At 48.2% G+C, this 14,127-nt stretch overlaps 4 protein-coding genes across 4 annotated transcripts, besides 4 other annotated features; 2 read left to right on the forward strand and 2 right to left on the reverse strand.

Moving 5' to 3' along the window:
- Positions 1-329: 329 nt before the first annotated feature.
- FPSE_05758 (uncharacterized protein) lies at positions 330-1,640 on the forward strand (the record flags this gene model as incomplete). The annotated part of the gene is made up of 4 exons (XM_009258876.1): positions 330-360; positions 473-727; positions 780-1,520; positions 1,573-1,640. The coding sequence occupies 4 exons, from the start codon at positions 330-332 to the stop codon at positions 1,638-1,640; spliced, it is 1,095 nt and encodes a 364-aa protein (XP_009257151.1).
- A 584-nt stretch (positions 1,641-2,224) lies between these two features.
- On the reverse strand, positions 2,225-4,525 carry FPSE_05759 (uncharacterized protein; the record flags this gene model as incomplete). The annotated part of the gene is made up of 2 exons (XM_009258877.1): positions 2,225-2,558; positions 2,610-4,525. 2 exons carry the CDS (start codon positions 4,523-4,525, stop codon positions 2,225-2,227), a joined length of 2,250 nt encoding a protein of 749 aa, XP_009257152.1.
- Positions 2,406-2,425: a microsatellite.
- Positions 4,526-4,559: 34 nt separating the features above from the next.
- Positions 4,560-4,646: a repeat region.
- Positions 4,647-4,764: 118 nt separating this feature from the next.
- Positions 4,765-4,785: a microsatellite.
- A 1,400-nt stretch (positions 4,786-6,185) lies between these two features.
- Positions 6,186-8,464, reverse strand: FPSE_05760 (uncharacterized protein; the record flags this gene model as incomplete). Its single annotated transcript, XM_009258878.1, has 6 exons — positions 6,186-6,215; positions 6,352-6,387; positions 6,474-6,495; positions 6,526-6,533; positions 7,305-8,292; positions 8,343-8,464. 6 exons carry the CDS (start codon positions 8,462-8,464, stop codon positions 6,186-6,188), a joined length of 1,206 nt encoding a protein of 401 aa, XP_009257153.1.
- Positions 8,465-8,773: 309 nt separating this feature from the next.
- FPSE_05761 (uncharacterized protein) lies at positions 8,774-9,625 on the forward strand (the record flags this gene model as incomplete). Its single annotated transcript, XM_009258879.1, has 1 exon — positions 8,774-9,625. One exon carries the CDS (start codon positions 8,774-8,776, stop codon positions 9,623-9,625), a length of 852 nt encoding a protein of 283 aa, XP_009257154.1.
- Positions 9,626-10,325: 700 nt separating this feature from the next.
- Positions 10,326-10,380: a microsatellite.
- Positions 10,381-14,127: the final 3,747 nt, after the last annotated feature.

The raw sequence follows: 14,127 nt of genomic DNA on the forward strand, positions 1-14,127 counted from the left end.
TACAAAAGTAAATAGCCTAAAGGGTATCGTCTAAGTAGCATAAGCTGGCCTACTAATTTCGTCTCTTATGCTTCCAGCGGCCAATTTTTCTGATGCCATGACGCCTCATACCATCCATTAGTAGTGGGGGTAAAGCCCACTGAACGGCGAGTCGTCTCCGATGACGGGATAAATTTGGCGGGGTTCTAATAGACTACTGTAACTTTAGACTCACTCGCCCTCAACACCAAAATTCAAAAACATCTGCAACCTCTCATCCGGCATTGAGTGAATTGCCGCAGACAGTGTATCTTCCATTTCAAGCGCTTATGTACAGACATATACCCATAATGGCTTCTCAATTCCCTACCAAGAAGTGCGGTATGTTATCCATGGCCCTGATTGCAACCCCTCCATCCGGTTTCGCATCCTATGCCATCATACCACTTTATTGTCGTCAAACAATACAAGACTAATTGTTTATCTCGTATAGGTGTCCTCGGTGCCACTGGCTCTGTCGGCCAGCGCTTCATACTTCTTCTCGCTCAGCACCCTTACCTCACCCTCCACGCCATTGGCGCCTCATCTCGATCTGCTGGCAAGAAGTACAAGGATGCTGTTCGATGGAAGCAAGCCTCTCCCATGGGCGAAATCGCCGACATGGTTGTTAGAGAGTGCAAGGCCGAGGAGTTCCAGGACTGCGATGTTGTATTCAGTGGTCTTGACTCGGACGTCGCTGGCGATATTGGTATGCCGCCTCTTTATATCTCATGATACATGCCTATTAACAATTCTCGTAGAAATGGCTTTCATCAAGGCCGACATCCCCGTCTTCTCCAACGCAAAGAACTACCGCCGCGACCCTCTTGTACCTCTCGTCGTTCCCACCGTCAACCTCCCTCATCTCGATCTCATCCCCCACCAGCGTTCCGTCCACAAGCTTAACAAGGGTTTCCTCGTCTGCAACTCCAACTGCGCCGTCATTGGTCTCGTCGGCCCCTTCGCCGCCCTCCAGGCTGCCTTTGGCCCCATCTCTACCGTTTCCATCGTCACTCTCCAAGCTGTCTCCGGCGCCGGTTACCCTGGTGTTTCCAGCATGGACGTGATCGACAACATCGTTCCCTTCATCTCAGGTGAAGAGGACAAGCTCGAGACTGAAGCCCGCAAGATTCTCGGCCGCCTTGATGACAATGGCACTGCCTTTATTGACCAAGAGGGTCTTCGAGTCTCCGCTACTTGCAACCGCGTCCCCGTCATGGACGGCCACACTGCCTGTGTCAGTTTGAGCTTTGAGCGCAAGCCCTCCCCCTCAGCTGAAGAAGTTCGCAAGGCTCTCCGTGACTACAAGTGCGAGGCCCAGGCCCTTGGCTGCCCTTCGGCACCCGAGCCTGCTATCAAGGTCTTTGGTGATGACGAGCCTGACCGTCCTCAGCCCCGTCTCGATCGCGACCTTGGCCGTGGCTACACTGTCAGTGTTGGCCGTGTACGTGAGGACGAGGCCGGTATTTTTGACATTAAGTTCACTGCTCTGAGCCACAACAGTAAGTCTACTACTCCGTCTTTCAAAAACTCGACTGATACTGATTATTTCAGCCGTCATTGGTGCTGCTGGCTCCTCGATATTGAACGCCGAGGCTGCCATTCTCAAGGGTTATATCTAAACAAAACATGTGGGACAAGGGAAATTGCAAAAGGTTTATTAAATAGGACACAAAATAGAAAGGAGTATTTACTGGGAGCTTCATACCTGACCACGAGATAAGCCATAACAGTCGTGGGCCCAAGGCTTATTACTGGGCCTGTTAAAGAAAGATTGGATGACTTGAAAAAAAGTAAGTTAAAGACAGTGTTTATACATTTATCGGGGTCGTTTATACCTATGTGGTGAGCATGATTTCATTTAGAACTGCGGTAGAGAAGCGATTTGAATATGCTAATGCTGATTACCTATTCAAGATCGTCTGTGAAATACACACAGCCGCCGACCAAGGGTATACCTAGTATCTATTCCCATTCCAGCGCAAGTGTCGTAACACCCATAATGCGCGTCCCAATAGCTATAACCAAATTCATCCATGTGATCTAAGCTTCGATAATCCATGCTGTGCTCTGTATCCCAGTGCGCCAGCTGCCCATCCTATTGCGCCAGCCAACAAATACCACAAAACTCCAATGATATACAAACAAAAGTCCATCCCATGGCCTACTGACTGTTTCAGTAATCAGGCTGTGCGTAGCATCAGCCTCAGCGGCTGCGATCCTCAGGAGAAGGCGATCTTGCCCTAGTAAGGCCGCCGGAGAAAATGCTCAGCCAGCCATCATGTCGGCTCCATCGTGAGGATCTGGGATCGGACGAGTGGATACCCTGCTCAAGGTCTGACTCTCGATCATCGTCGCGTGCCCCAGAGCCTTCAGCAACGGTTCCTTCGTCGTCGTCGTCGTCGTCTTCTTCTTCATCGCTTGCGTCGTCCCGGTATGGTTCATAATGGGGCTCAGAAGATGAGCCGTGAGCGAGGGATCGAACAACATCGCCCTTGCAAATAGGGCATGTTCGTCGGCGGGTAGTCAACCAAGGGGTGCTGAACATGGTTAGTAATTGAGTGTAAAAAGACGGAATATTCGTTACTTACATGCACTCGACATGAAATTCGTGGCCGCATGGCAGACTCATAACTTGGCTTACACCGTCGACGTATTCTTCGAGGCAGACAACACACTCAACCTGGCGTCCCATGTACTTCTTCCATTCGGCAGAGAAACCACCTGAACCCTTTTCACGCTCATTTTTAGCATTGTTCTTAGTCGCGTTTGAGGGCGTTGGGATCGCTTCGCTAGGTGTCGATCGTGTTTCATCTGCAGGCGCACCGGATGAGCCTCTTGAACGAGGTCTTGCCCGTGAGGGAGATTCTTGAAGAAGAGGAGTTGTAGGTGTTGGTGCAGATGGCGAAGGCGTTCTCGGGGTAAGAGGTGGTGAAGGAGCGACTGTGTGAAACGTGCGAACGGGGAGACGTTCCACGACGGACTTGGGGGCTCTCCAACGTCTTCGGCGGATTCGGGCGCGAAGAATGAGAAGGGCGTATACGACGGTCAATGTGACCAGGGGACTGATGACCAGTACGAGAAGCGTGTCGAAAAATGGACTAGCATTACTCGTGGGTGTGATGGTGACCCAAAGGCCATCGTGTGCGTCATCGTCGACTTCGTCGGAGTCCTCGTCGCTCTCGCCGGAACGGTCGATGTTAAAATTGAGCGCGTTTTCTTCGTCTTCGGTTAAGAACTCGACGAGAATTTCTTCTTCATCTGGCTCAAAATCGTCTTCGTCCGTGTCGTGGAGGGAGTGGGAAGCCTTGGGTGGGAGAATAGGTTTGTACTTTCTAAAAGTAGTCTCTTTCTTCAAATCATTGTAATTGTCCTCGGACAGAAGAGGAGTTCGAATCTTCTTGGGTGATTCTCTAGTTGCCCTGTTCTTTCGGCTGACTGTCTTTCTGGAATATCTAACAGTTGTCTTTCGCTTTCTTGAGGCGGGCTTGGCAGAGCGCTTTTTATGTTGAGTGGTATCGGCGGATCGTCTATCATGAGTTGAAGCGGTAATAGTGGATTTGACTGCGTCTTTGCGATGCTTCTTGGACTTGGGACCTCGCTGGACTCTTAAAACGGGGTTGCCCTGGTTATCTAGTGTATCTTCGATAAAGCTGCCGGGCTGTGTAAGCGCAGACAGCAGCTGTGCGGTGGTACGGGCAGTAAAAACAGATGGAATGGTGACATTATCAACTTCGGGGCCATGCGCAAACATTTGGATGAGAGGGCCGCCTTTCTGATTATCGCCAACAATGACAGCGAGGGCGCCTCTTCGTTGTGCCCACATTACTTTGTCAAGAAAGCCGCAGCCGCCTCGCATGATGAGGGCAACCTTGCCGTCGATTTCGGAATGGTCGTGCGTCGCAGAAACATGGCTAGAGGTGGTGTGACCATTACCAGCATTAGGGATGACGACCCTGCCTCGCTTGGCGCGCGCCGTCGTGCTTGATTTGATACCGGCGATAGAAGGGACAGCAGCTCTCAGAGCCTTGTGTAAAGCAATGGTCTCGGCCCTCTCGCTCCATCCTGGAACGTCGCTGCAGCCCAACTCGCCAGTGCCATGTATAAGAGCGTCTTCTGCAAAGCCGCTACCGACCCATAATTGACCACTTAGACCACGGATGGCTAGTTTGGGCCCAAAAGCGGCGGGACGGGCGGCAAAGGAAGTGCTGTTGTCGTCGGTCAAGCTGATGGCAGCATTTGGTGGGAATAGAGAGAATGGCGTGTTGTAGTACATAGAGTTCCAGGCAGACTTTGGTGATTTATCTGAGCTGTCGTTATTGTCATTGTCATGATCGTCATGAGACCCTGAAGGCCTAAAATTGTTGTTTGTTGTTTTGGTCTTGAACTTCTTCCCAGCGGGGTAATCTGCGTAGGCGGATCGAAGCGTGGACGATATAGCTCGGCAGAAGACTAGGAGAGAAACTGCGACGAAGAGTATGAGGACGAAAACGCGTGGAGGACGCATTTTGAATGGTAGGTAAGTACCTCCAAGACTGAATGGAGAGTAGAGATAGCAAAAGGAAGAGGAAAGAGAGGAAAGAGGAGTAGAAGGATAAAAGAGCAGAAAGAAAGAGAGGAGAGAGAGGTTGGTTGGTTGGTTGGTGAGCTGAGGTGTGAGTGAGGTGACCTTGGGGTCAGTCGGAGATATACCAAAGACGTCACCTCGGGCCTAGACCGATCATCAGTTGATTAATGCAGTTTTGCCTGGTCTGGTCTGGTCTGGTCCGTCCTGGCAGTCAGGATGGAAGGTCGGATAAAATTATCCGGATAAAGAGAGAAGAGACGATAGGAAACTACAACATGGTTCTGTGGATTGTGTGGGCTTTAAAAGAGAAATATGTTGAAAAACAACAAGAGTTTATGTGGTGCTATGCAACGAGAAGCTTTGGGATGAGGATGCAATGGAGAACAAGGTTGATGTCAGTGTGGCTGATTGATTAGAAAGTTAAATCGATCATCCATTCAGAGAGTGGAGAGAGCCTTGGAAGAGGTGTACAAAAGAAACAGAAGGCGAAGCAAAAGCAGAGAATAGACGACAGCTCGAGTAGGTAATCCCGTCTAGGCGTGAACTCTGGGAAAGGAGCCGCTCATAAGGTCACTCACGCACCAGCAAGTCTAATAAAAACTACAACATGTCAGTGACGACAAAGACATAAGAAGCTAAAGCTGATGAGAGGGGCCGTCTAGAGGGGGAAAAGACGAAGACCGCACGCGGCATACTGCGAGCCATGTGCCGTAAGTGGAGATTTTCTGGGCGGGGCTTTCAGAAACAGAAACAGACTACAGGGGGCCCGCCGGTTACAGCGCTCACAGCAGGGGCGGGACCCTCTGTTTACTTAGGTGGTCTGGTCGCTCTAGTTCTTATTGTCATAGAACTCACAGACAGCAAAGCAAAAAGCTTAGCCTCGAGTTGCTTGCCTAAGCGGAGATGTTGAACTTTGGAAACCACCTAACATCGATCGTGTCAGGATCAGTTAATCAAGTAGAAGAACAATATCTTTTGGTTATAAATGGGTGCTGGCTTTGACTTTGAGACCATGATAACCGCTCCGAAACCTGCATGTCTCTCCATCATGGATCCAGCCCAACCCCAACTCAGCTGGACAACTCTCGTGGGGTCCTTTGCTTTTCTGAGTCTAGGCTGTCATGATCAGGCGCCTGCCCACCAAAAGACCAAACCAAAACCAAAACCAGGGTCTTGTTCGGCTTGTCTTGGCCGTCGCATCACGTCACATTACAGAATCTAAAGAGGGGGCCCATTGGATTCCCCCAGCCATCTGTGAGCTAAGTAATCGGGGTTAGGCTTGACGCCGCAAAGTCAATCACGCTGTTCCTGATTCTGTCTGTTTGTCTGTTCCTGAAGAACTCTACGACTCGGCTCTCTGATTGTACCGCAAACGGCTTAAGCTGTTGTGCAATGAATGCTCTCGTACAAGTGCAACGTCGTAATTCATTAGTCAAAATAAAGTAATATTAATAGGGTACAGGAGTGTCAAGATCGCGTGTTTTTGTTCTGTCGCTGGTGAAACGGCTGGATCTCCCTGTCGATATAGGTTTGTTTCCCTTATCCATGCAGCCTGTCAATTTTATTCACGGACACTGACACGTGAGAGCGTCAGGTGAACTTACAGGACAGACACCTTCTGCCTTTGGTACTTGCTCATTGGTAAAAAGATGAAATGGCATCTGAAATCCATAATTCAAGAAACAAATCTGGTAAACTCGGCATCTCAAACCCACAATGGATAGCCGATATATCCAGACAGCAATCTCATCCATGTTTTGACTTACGCTCTGCCCAATGATCTTCGAGGTGCTTGCGCAACACTGAATACGAATTCACCAATCAATCTCGTATATAAGATCAATCTAGAAACCCAGCATCTTTACTTTTGTCTCTCCATATCTCGTACCTGATCTACGGAGTACGAATTCCTAATATGGGTAGGTAGAATAGTTCCTTACCTTGGTGCCTGGTCATGTCAAGTCTAGGCTTAAAATAGATTCATCCCCCCTTGGACCTTGGACTTGGACCAAGTTTCAAGCTGTCGTTCTCATCCCTTTATTTAACAAACAAGCGATACAACTCAAATTTAGATTCGCGATAAATAAATCTTTGAGCTTAGATCCAACTCAGTGCTGAATAGCGATCCCTATTGTCCGTCTTCAGTATCGCTCCATCAGCATCACAGCCTTGAAGACTCAAGTCGTAACCAATCAGTCGTGTATTCTATCGTATTCTTGTTTGTGTTACCAACCCAACCCAGCTCCATCTTGTTTCTTTTGGTCCAACATGGCGTTGAGAGATCCATGTCACTACGCTACTTGACCTTTGATGCCCGGATTTAGGCACCAAAGTCTGTTTCAAAACTTAATTGAACCTGCTATTAATCATGGCCATGCGTGTGTATACGGAGCCTTGATAAAATTTCCTGCTCGTCTGCGCCGGATTGGGCGTGATTGTGGAGGCATTGCATCTAGGCTCCCTCCTTTCATCGGCCAGCCGATTGTCCGTCTCCAATCCGTCTATTCATACGTCAATGTCTTTCATAAGACGGCTCCTTATCGTGATAAAGTGTCACCAGAAGTCCATAACCCAAAACAAGGCAGTGCGTGTTACGCTATGTCCAATCATCGCTGAATCAGTGTCTCGGTTCACAACCTCTATCCAATCCGTCCCACCGGCCGTAACCACGTTCAAAGATTTAATCTTCTGATTGTAGCACTCCGTCGGCCCCGATTACCTTGCCAACGTCCCATGCTCGCTTTTCTCCAGCCTTGGACCATTGCACGTTTTCTTCCAAATTCTCCTCTGTACCACTGGCTCGTTGTATCTGCTCATCAGCGAAGCCGGCTGCTTTCAATCGTTGCTCCTGGTTCTGACGCAGCTTTTGGCGGTCTCTAAACGCTTCCACTGCGTCATCCCAGTTACCACCACCATCGTCCTCATCCATTTGTACGTCAGTTTTCGGATCGTATGTCTCTGAAAATCGTCTATCGATACCCGAGAACCCTCCTATGGTTCCTCGGCCCCGGTATTTCGGAGGTGGTGCGGGCCCGATGAGATCTTCCAAAACATCCGAGTCCTCTTCTTGTTCCTCGTTCCGTTTGCGGTCTTCCTTTGTGTCCAGGGGTGATCGATGCCGATGCCTACTCTTAGATTCTCTGGGCGATCGAGACCGTCGCCGGCGTGTAGGCGTTCTAGACCTGTCTCTCCGCTTGTGACTGTGACGACGACGACCTTCTTCCTCCGATTCTCCGTCTCTGCTTCGTGATCTGTCGCGTCGCTTGTACTCTCTCCGCGACTTGTCTGACCGTCTAGAATCGTCGTCCGTCTTACTGCGACGATCTTCTCGCGACAGTCGACCATGGCCGCGATCGCTACGCCTATTGGAAAAAAGATCGTTTGAATCCTGGTCCTGTTCGCGCTCTGGTTTCTGGTCCTTGTCGCTGCGCTTTGAATCCCTCCGCGATGAAGGTCCGGCCTCGTCTTCATTTCTTGGCCGTCGTTTGCCGCCTAGAATGGCATGAATATCGCCCATTTGCCGCCGTCTGATGTCGTTCACGTTCGGGTTTGTCTTGCGCCGTTTGATTTCTTCGCTGCGCTCAAGGTCTTTTAATCGCGCCTTGGACTCGGCGGCCTCCTTGGCTAACAGCGCCTTGTTGTGATGGTCGGTATCTTTAATGATATGCCGTAAAAATCGGGTGTTCGGTTTCATCATATTCGCAGGTCTGAAGCCATGTCAGCGACAGACGTGCCAAAAGAGATCGGGTTATATTACTTCTTATTCGTGCTGTATGCTTCCATGCCCATGGTTGAGTATTTTAAAGAGCAGTCGCTTGCCTCCTGCGAAAGGAGGTCCGCGACGTAGTCATCAGTTAGAAGTTCGTTGTTTTTCGACATGCTTGCGCGTGTTTGAAAACCCAAAAGTATGAGACACTGTCAAGTTATATATGTCGATTTCAAAATTGCGTCAAGAAAAAAGTAATTTGAGATTAAGATTCAGCCGTTAACTCTCAGCTTGAAGTTGCACCTAGGTAATTGATATCAGCACATCTGCCGTTCCTCACCGCTCCCCAGGATGCCGTCTACCCGCACTAATCCATATCGGGTTCATTGTCAACACCTCATGCGCATCAACTCTTTCATACATCTATTTACTTTGTCACATCTCCGGCTATAATATCACTTCGGCAAACGACAGACCTTAAAATGGGACAGCCTGACGCGCAAAAGGTCTTGGATGCCTTGACCAAACTCCAATCAACACAAGAAATCTCAATCATCAAACTCAGTGAACCTATCGCAAACTCAAACCCTCAAGATGCACGACAACGTACATCAGACGCATCCAACTCGGCCTTTGATGCCCTGACTCCTTCAAGCTTAACAGCCGATCTTGCGCATTACAAAGAACTATTCGCCAAGTTACGATTCTCTTATGTGCAACAAGTCACCAAGGAGAAGTTCATCCGAGCCATCGTTGGTGATCCACCTATGATTGTCAGTATGGAAGAGAACCTTGAGCTCGAGAAAGAAAACATGGTTGTCAAAAAGCAGCTCAAAGAGTTAAAGACAGAAGTCGCAGAAATGGTGACCAATCTTGAACAAAGGGGCATCGAATTGAGCAAGAAGTACGAGAGTGTACAGCTTGAAACAGCCGAACTGCGCGAGATGCCCGCCAAGATCGAGGAACTGGAAGCAAGGATCGAAATACTGCGCGAAGAACAAGAAATGCCAGATGGAACCAGCCCCGGCATGAACTTACCACTGGCAAAGACACAAGATCTAGTCAACCAACGAAAGCTCGAGCAGCAGGAACTCGCACGAGAACTAGAGTCCCTACAAGCTAAGGTCCCTCGGAAGAGGAAAGAGGCGGATAGACTTCTCATCGAACTCCAGCCCCTTGAGAACAAGCGCCAGAACAGTGCAACTGCTGCGCGCGAGGCAAGGAGGAGAAAGGAAGCTGCCCTGGGTGGTGCAGCAGATGACTTGGAGGAGAGAGCCCGATGGTGGAGAGCTAGCGAGGGTGTGTTGACCCAAGTACTGGATATCAAGGACTAGGGCTCTGTTCGTAAATGAGGAATGTTAATGATTGAGTTATGGCCGGCGTTGAAAGGATAGGATTAGGATATTGGAATAGGGGCGTTGGAGGCTACAGTGCTGGCTGAATCAATTCCCTTTGAGTTCCAGCTGAATTAGTAGATATATGATTGCGATATGAAGCATCTTTTACTTCGAATAGTGCATCATATACTCCATCGACATACTACTTCCACATTATAACACTCAAACTGCTCTCGTCCAGAATGTGATATTTTCTTCCGAATATTCACTTATAATTATGACATGACATGGGAGGAAACAGCAGATAACGTTTGCGTGACGTGGCCTCCAGTCAATCAAGTGTGCAACTTCGATATCTAGATTAGAGGATGTTTGACTTAAAAGATAGTTTTCGAATTCGCAACAAGTGCTTCACGAAGCACCGCCAAACATGCGATGACTTCCAATATACTTTCATCAGTTCCTCCTGTAGATCACTAAAATTACTCTCAAGTGTGCTCCAGCTGAGAGGATATATTGCAACCTGTGACACTTGATCCTTGGCCGATCCATTCGACTCATGATGCAATCTACTGTTCGCGATGCGAAGTTCACTATCAACATGGGAGATGTATATGACTACAAGTTGATGCCGACCAGTCGGCATAAGCAAGGCAAAGCCTCCTCTTTGCCTTGCTTCATCTCTTCCTTCTAGGCCTCTTCTTCTTCTTCTTCTTCTTCTTCTTCTTCTTCTTCTTCCTTCTTCCTTCTTCCTTCTAGGTCTCAAAGAGAGTCTATTTTCTTCAATCTTCAATCTTCAATCTTCAATCTTCAATCTTCAATCTTCAATCTTCAATCTTCATAGAGGGAATTTAATTCAGACCCTCCGGTGACCCTGCGGAGGGCCTCTAAATCCGTCGTCTGCGGGTTCCGGAGAGAGAGGAGACAAAGGTACATTGAAATCTGCCTCTTACCCTGTTTATATCCTTTCGCGATAACTTCAACTGAAAACGGCATTCGTACATAGGTCTCGTGAGACTATCAAGTTAAAATGATGATTATGGCGATACACCGCGTTAGTATTATGTCCTTAACTTGGTTCCTCCAGGTAGTACTTGCGTTCGATGTTAAGCAGTGCACAGTAATAAGGGCCGACTTCGTCAGCGGTACATAACCCATCTTCTTTCAACCTCTGACTTTCTTCTTCCTGTGATTTCTATGTATCACTACAAAGTATCAGCCGACTCACGAATCGAATACCTACTCTAACAAATAACATAAGTCGCACATAAGGATACATTATGATTAGGTTCCTAGTCTCTTGTCTGTGTAATCTTGTTCTCTCTGGCACAGGTGTCTGAGTATCATCAACATCAAATACATCCAACCGTCTTGCAGTGACACAGAACCATGTGATGAAAGACCTGATTCATGGCCCAGTTACATGTACCAACTCATTCTGTATTAATGTCAGCGTCAATGGCCATTGCCTCACGAGCCAACGTGTTTCGATGGTATTGTGGTTCCCTCCTGGTACCTACCGCAGTGGTCGCAGAAGAGAGTCGCAAAACACCGCGGTGTAGCTTCATCGCAGCCATCTTACTGTTTTACCTTTATTTGGTTGTTGGTTGTACATGAATTTCAAAGCCTAATACTGAATCCGACCTTTTACGTTATTCACTGATGAATGTCTGCCAAACCTCAGTTCGAGACTTGGATAAGCAGAGACAGATCGTGATGCAAGGGGTGCAAGAATATGTATGACAGTGTAGCTGACTGCTGCAAAGAGTCAAAACAGTGAGAATCTTGGCGATACAATGTTATAAGCCAAGAAGGATGAGACTCTTAGTTTTAGTAGATGATGGCATGCATTTGTATATAGAGATGCCTTATTCGTCGCAATACGATGCTCGAAATGATGGCGCGCGGCAGAGATGGCATCTACAGTTTAACGCGCTGACATGAGAGTTTACAGACGCTGAATGCGATCCAATCACGGAATGACCTGGATGGTGTTTGACTTGCCTTTGTTGCGATGAGATCAAGTCAGCGCTACTGTATATGGAACAATACGGAAATGCCTTATAGGTTTGGATTGCATGAGGTAAACACGCCCGATCAAGGCACATTTTCATATTGTGATACGTGACACCAATATTCACAAACAAGGCTTTTCAACCCCTTTTTACCATGGGAGATCAGCATCGCCGAAGTTCTAAAGCCCGATCGGATCGTCAGAGCAATACGCGTATCCAAGTTTTGCATGCGACTCGTTTAGGCGGGGAATAGAAAAGACCGACGCGGACACTGTACGGACAAACTGGCTGTGTAACAGAACAGGACTTCAGTTTGATCGGGACCCGTGAAGCAAAGGCGTCCTTCTAACAACTGTGTTGGTTATTTTGTCGGTCAAGGATTGAAAACCCTCTCTGCTTCCAAGACCGAGAACGAGGAGGGGAATATTGACCGAGCCAAGCTGAGTCTTGGCACTGCAATGGCGAGCAAGATTACGACAGAGTTTGAAGCTAGGGCGACGATTTCGTATCTCGTTTTCAATTTTCCAACCAGTAATTACCGCGCACGATCTCACTCTGGCAAGGCACAGCTCGGTCTTGAGCTTGACAGTCGTGTCTTGTGCCCTACGTTGCAGGGGTACCGCTGCACTTGGCAAGGCATGGCATAGCATAGCATGGAGTCGAATCGAATGGTTTATCCAGATCAGTAAAGGCCGGTTCCATGTAGCGCGTGTGCCTTTGAAAACCAAACAATTAGTTACGGCGTATTCATGTTGTCGCTCGTTGTACATAGTACGCGTAGGAGGAGGCTTGGAAGACCTTGGCTGGCCTTGTTACGTGGATAAGCGGGTTAAGCCTCTGTCAGGGAAATGAGCAGACAAGCAATCGAGCAAAGCCAAGCTGTGCGATTGACGCTTTGCTAGGATATACGCGACATGTGCCGGTACGGATACTCCTTGTGTGATTTAGGTTTTGACGCCTGAGTCTGCTCTTGGATTTTGTGTTGGATTGTTGGATCATTTGCAGTAGTGATCAACCAATATACAGCAGGTATAGGGTTACAAGGCGTTCGATTGCGGGTGCAAGTGCAACATGATTTCAAGCGAGGTTGAAGTTGAGGATGCGGGATGGAACAGAATACGAAATTGAAAGTTGCGTTGTGTCAAGGAATGTCGAGTGTTGGTTATTGGTTGATGAGACTTGACAGGTCGATCTAAACCATGTGAAACCCTGGCTGTAAATCATCAAGGTGAGACTGCGAGTCTAATCACGTATTTAGTCGACTGTGTGTGTACCTAACCATGGATTAAGAGACGCCATCGCCATGATTGTGTATCGGCTGGCTGTTAGACTACTGATATGCATCCAGTACCTAATTCGTGCAAATCTTTTACATGACCTTTTCAGAATTCGGACTCGCTTCGCCATGGAAGGGGCACGGGATTTCCAAATGGAAGTTACAGAGTTTGAGGAAGGCAGGGCAGGTACGTACCACCAAGTTAGCAACTGCCTCCCGCATCCCGGCCCCACATCTGCATGCACATGCACTGCTGCACCTCCCTCATGGCATGGCCCATTGACACATCCAATGCCCCACATGATCGCTTTGTCTTTTATCTAAACGAACAACCAAGAAAGAGAATGCGAGGAATGCGAAAAAAAACACCGCAGCCTGTTTATCTCTCAGATCATACATATGCGGAATTTGGTTTCCTATCCAAAATGATCAGACACGGCAATTGCGGCCCTCAAGCAAGATATGTATTCATCGTTGTGTATCAGTCTGGCAATTGATCGACGCCCAGGTTGTTTCTGGTATACCATACGATGTTATCCAACGTAATACGCTTACTGCGTATTACAGAGACAAATTCATCGTTGGCCAAAGCTAAAAAGGTTAACCTTCGCGGGACAACAAGGCGCAATCGATGAACAATCCATCGACCACGTTGTCGGTACGATCTATCGCCAAGATGCCCTTTTTGTTACTCAAAGTAGTTACAGCTTACAGCGAAAGGAAGAGAGCCTGTGTTTTCCCAAAGTAATTTCGCTCGAATGGATATGTATCAAATGGCTGAACCCCAAACAACACCCCTGCCTGTTTTCTTCAGCTTCCTGTCTTTTCCGTTCGTTCTTTTTCTCCTCTCTTTTCGAGGGGCCTTCCTTTTGAATGATGACTCCGTTGACCGAAGCCGTGCCCGTGGCCCCGCTACGCACCGGAGGGTAGCTAAACCCCGAAGGCCGGACTCTAACAATAATTGGTTGGTTTCCTGATGAACTCCGCACTCCGCGGGGCGGTGACCACTGGGGGGCTCCGCGGAGGAAGTAGCTACGTACTGCACCCAGCGGGTAATAGAAAAGTTGGCCTCGATATTCGAGGGTGTAACAATAAATGAGTAAAGTAAATATGGCCAAGACGGCATAAACCGACTTGCTAATTTCGTCTTTTAAGCGTCTCGAGGGCATGTTTTTGACACCTTGAGGCGTACTTACACTGCAGACAAA

This window comes from Fusarium pseudograminearum, chromosome 2 (assembly GCF_000303195.2).
Source record: "Fusarium pseudograminearum CS3096 chromosome 2, whole genome shotgun sequence".
Lineage (NCBI taxonomy): Eukaryota > Fungi > Ascomycota > Sordariomycetes > Hypocreales > Nectriaceae > Fusarium > Fusarium pseudograminearum.